This window comes from Charadrius vociferus, unplaced genomic scaffold (assembly GCF_000708025.1).
Source record: "Charadrius vociferus isolate BGI_N301 unplaced genomic scaffold, ASM70802v2 scaffold549, whole genome shotgun sequence".
Taxonomy (NCBI): Eukaryota; Metazoa; Chordata; class Aves; order Charadriiformes; family Charadriidae; genus Charadrius; species Charadrius vociferus.
In genome coordinates, this window is record NW_009650103.1 from 4530249 (window position 1) to 4532544 (window position 2296).

The following is a 2296-nucleotide window of genomic DNA, read 5'->3' on the forward strand; positions in this document are numbered from 1 at the left end:
TCCCTACATGGTGTGTGTCTTTCTCCAGGTTTTGCTCCTGTCACGATTGAGACCTCAAGACACATGTACGAATATGTGGCCACTGCTTTGGACTGGTGGCACGCAGACAGATACTGTGAACAACGCTTTGCTCAGTTGCTTTTTGAACCCCAGGACGGTGAGCGAGCTTCCTTTAGCAAACTGCTGCAGTCCCACCACGTCAGAGGTTCTGTCTGGCTAAATGAAAGGGACGGTGTCCTGCACAAACCAAAACGGAGACGTGAGTATAGGTGAACTATTTGGAAACATGTTCACTGCTGGATCTTTTTCATCCTGAAAAATTAATCTGATGAGAAAAGTTGCCAGTCATTTTTTATTGTCACTGTGGTAACACCCAGGACCTCTAGTCACAAGCTGGGACCGGCAGCAGGAACAACAGTGTTCCCAGCACATCAGCTGGGCACTGTCGAGGGTTTTTAAAGCATTGCGACAGAAGGGAGTTGCAAAGGGGCTCCTCTGCTCTGTCCTCCTGTACCACCTCCCTGTAAAGCACCTCTGCCCTTGCTCAGCCTCACTGTTTGTGACCTGTGGGTCCTGCAGAGCAATGGCGTTAGAGACAGGACCAGGAGAACGGGTGTTCCCCAGCAGCAAGGCACCACATGGCAGATGCCTCAAAGGTCTTATTTGACTATGTTCTTGGTTGCTATAGCATGGGATGCTCAGGAACATGCTGTTCCTTCCATATTCATTGTTTGCAATCCTATTTGCCAGAAAACTAAGTTTCTGGAAATTGCACTTGCTGAAATGATGCAGTCTCAGCTTGCCTGCTGTCCTGATCCCCACCAGGGATGGGGGAAGCAGAGGCTGTGCTGCGTGCTGACGGGATGTCCTTGCCTGCAGGGTCCATGAGTGCTTAGCTTGAGTAGGAGGCAAATGAAAGTGATGGTTTCGTCCCAGTGGAAGATGAGCAGGCTTTGGCTTCTTCCTTTATTCTGGCTGAAATTTCTCCTTCTAGGGTACCATGTTGTACCAGTCCTGGTGTTCAGAGACAAAACAGACACAAAATACGTGAAGGTGCTCTCTGACTTCCCAGCACTGCCTTCTGTCACAGCCTGTGCCCACGTCCAGTGGGACACCAGGACCCAGGAGATTGCTACCATCTTCTCCTATGCTGTGCCGTCTTTTATTAACGAGTTCCAGCTCCGTGGCTTTGTTGACGAGGAAGGCTTTGTTCGATTTGCTCTCATAGTCCACGGGCACCATTCCCCATACCTGCCCGTGTTCCGTGCTGATGGACAGTGGCATCACTTCTGTGTGACGTGGCAGCAGGAAAATGGGACCTGGGCCATCTATGCCGATGGTAAAAGGAGAGCATCTGCCAGCGGTTTGTGTGCTGTGGGGCCGTCCACCCCCCAGGCCATCTACGGCCAGGGGACTTTCATAATTGGGCAGGATCAAGATTCCCTGGGGGGCACCTTCAGGGAGAAAGAGTCCTTCAGTGGGAACATCACCGACTTGCACGTCTGGCAGAAAGTCCTCAGCAGAGAGCAGATCGAGAAGGTTCGGTCATGCTGGGTGGTAGAGCAAGACCTTGTGTTTGGGTGGAGTTCAAACGCTCTGGAGGTTGAAAGCACCGTTCAGGAGGTGACCGCACAGGTTCTTTGCCCAGGTAAGTCACATGCCCCTCGCTGCTTCAGCTCCCTCCTGCAGTGCGGCTCAGAATGTAGGGACGGTCCAAGAAGCCAGTCCCATCCTTAGAGAGGGAATGTGGTGCCGTTTGTAGAATGATGCTTCTCCTTCAGGAAGGAAAGCAGAAGCACGTTCAGAGCTGGGCTGGGCAGTTTACAAGTCATACTTAAGGGCACGGTCCTCCCCAAACCCGCGGTTATTGAAGACCCCTGCGACAACGCTGGCAAAGACAGCCGTCAGATGTCCTGGGCTGATTGCAGGCATTCTCTTCTACGCAGAGAAATGGGTTACTTGTCAGTGATGCTGCTCCCTGGGGCTTGCACACCCGGTGCTTCGGCACTGCTGGGAGGAGGGGTTCAGTCTCTGAGCCAGACTGGTGCGACATTACTGATAAATCACCAACTCGGGACCTGGCACTGCCGCCTCCTCCGAGTTCCTTCTGGAGAGGCTTTACCAGGCGGGTGGGGAGCAGTCTCTGAGCCCCGTCCCTGCTCTGCTCCGGCTCTGGGGCTGCTGGAGGAGCAGTCCACAGCTTTTGTCCTCATCGGGGTCTGTGGACTGCTTGCAGGAGATGTGATGCCTGTGGGGATGGCGTGTCTCTGGGGCACCTGGGCCTTCTCTTTGTGTG

General features: G+C 53.5%; 1 protein-coding gene across 1 annotated transcript in view; it reads left to right on the top strand.

Moving 5' to 3' along the window:
- The window catches only part of GPR144 (G protein-coupled receptor 144), a 23967-nt gene that overhangs the window by 889 nt on the left and 20782 nt on the right, over positions 1–2296 (top strand). The window contains exons 3-4 of the mRNA XM_009892360.1: positions 29–259; positions 995–1648. Of these exons, the coding sequence (XP_009890662.1) occupies positions 29–259; positions 995–1648 (885 nt within the window). The remainder of the gene's footprint in view (positions 1–28; positions 260–994; positions 1649–2296) is intronic.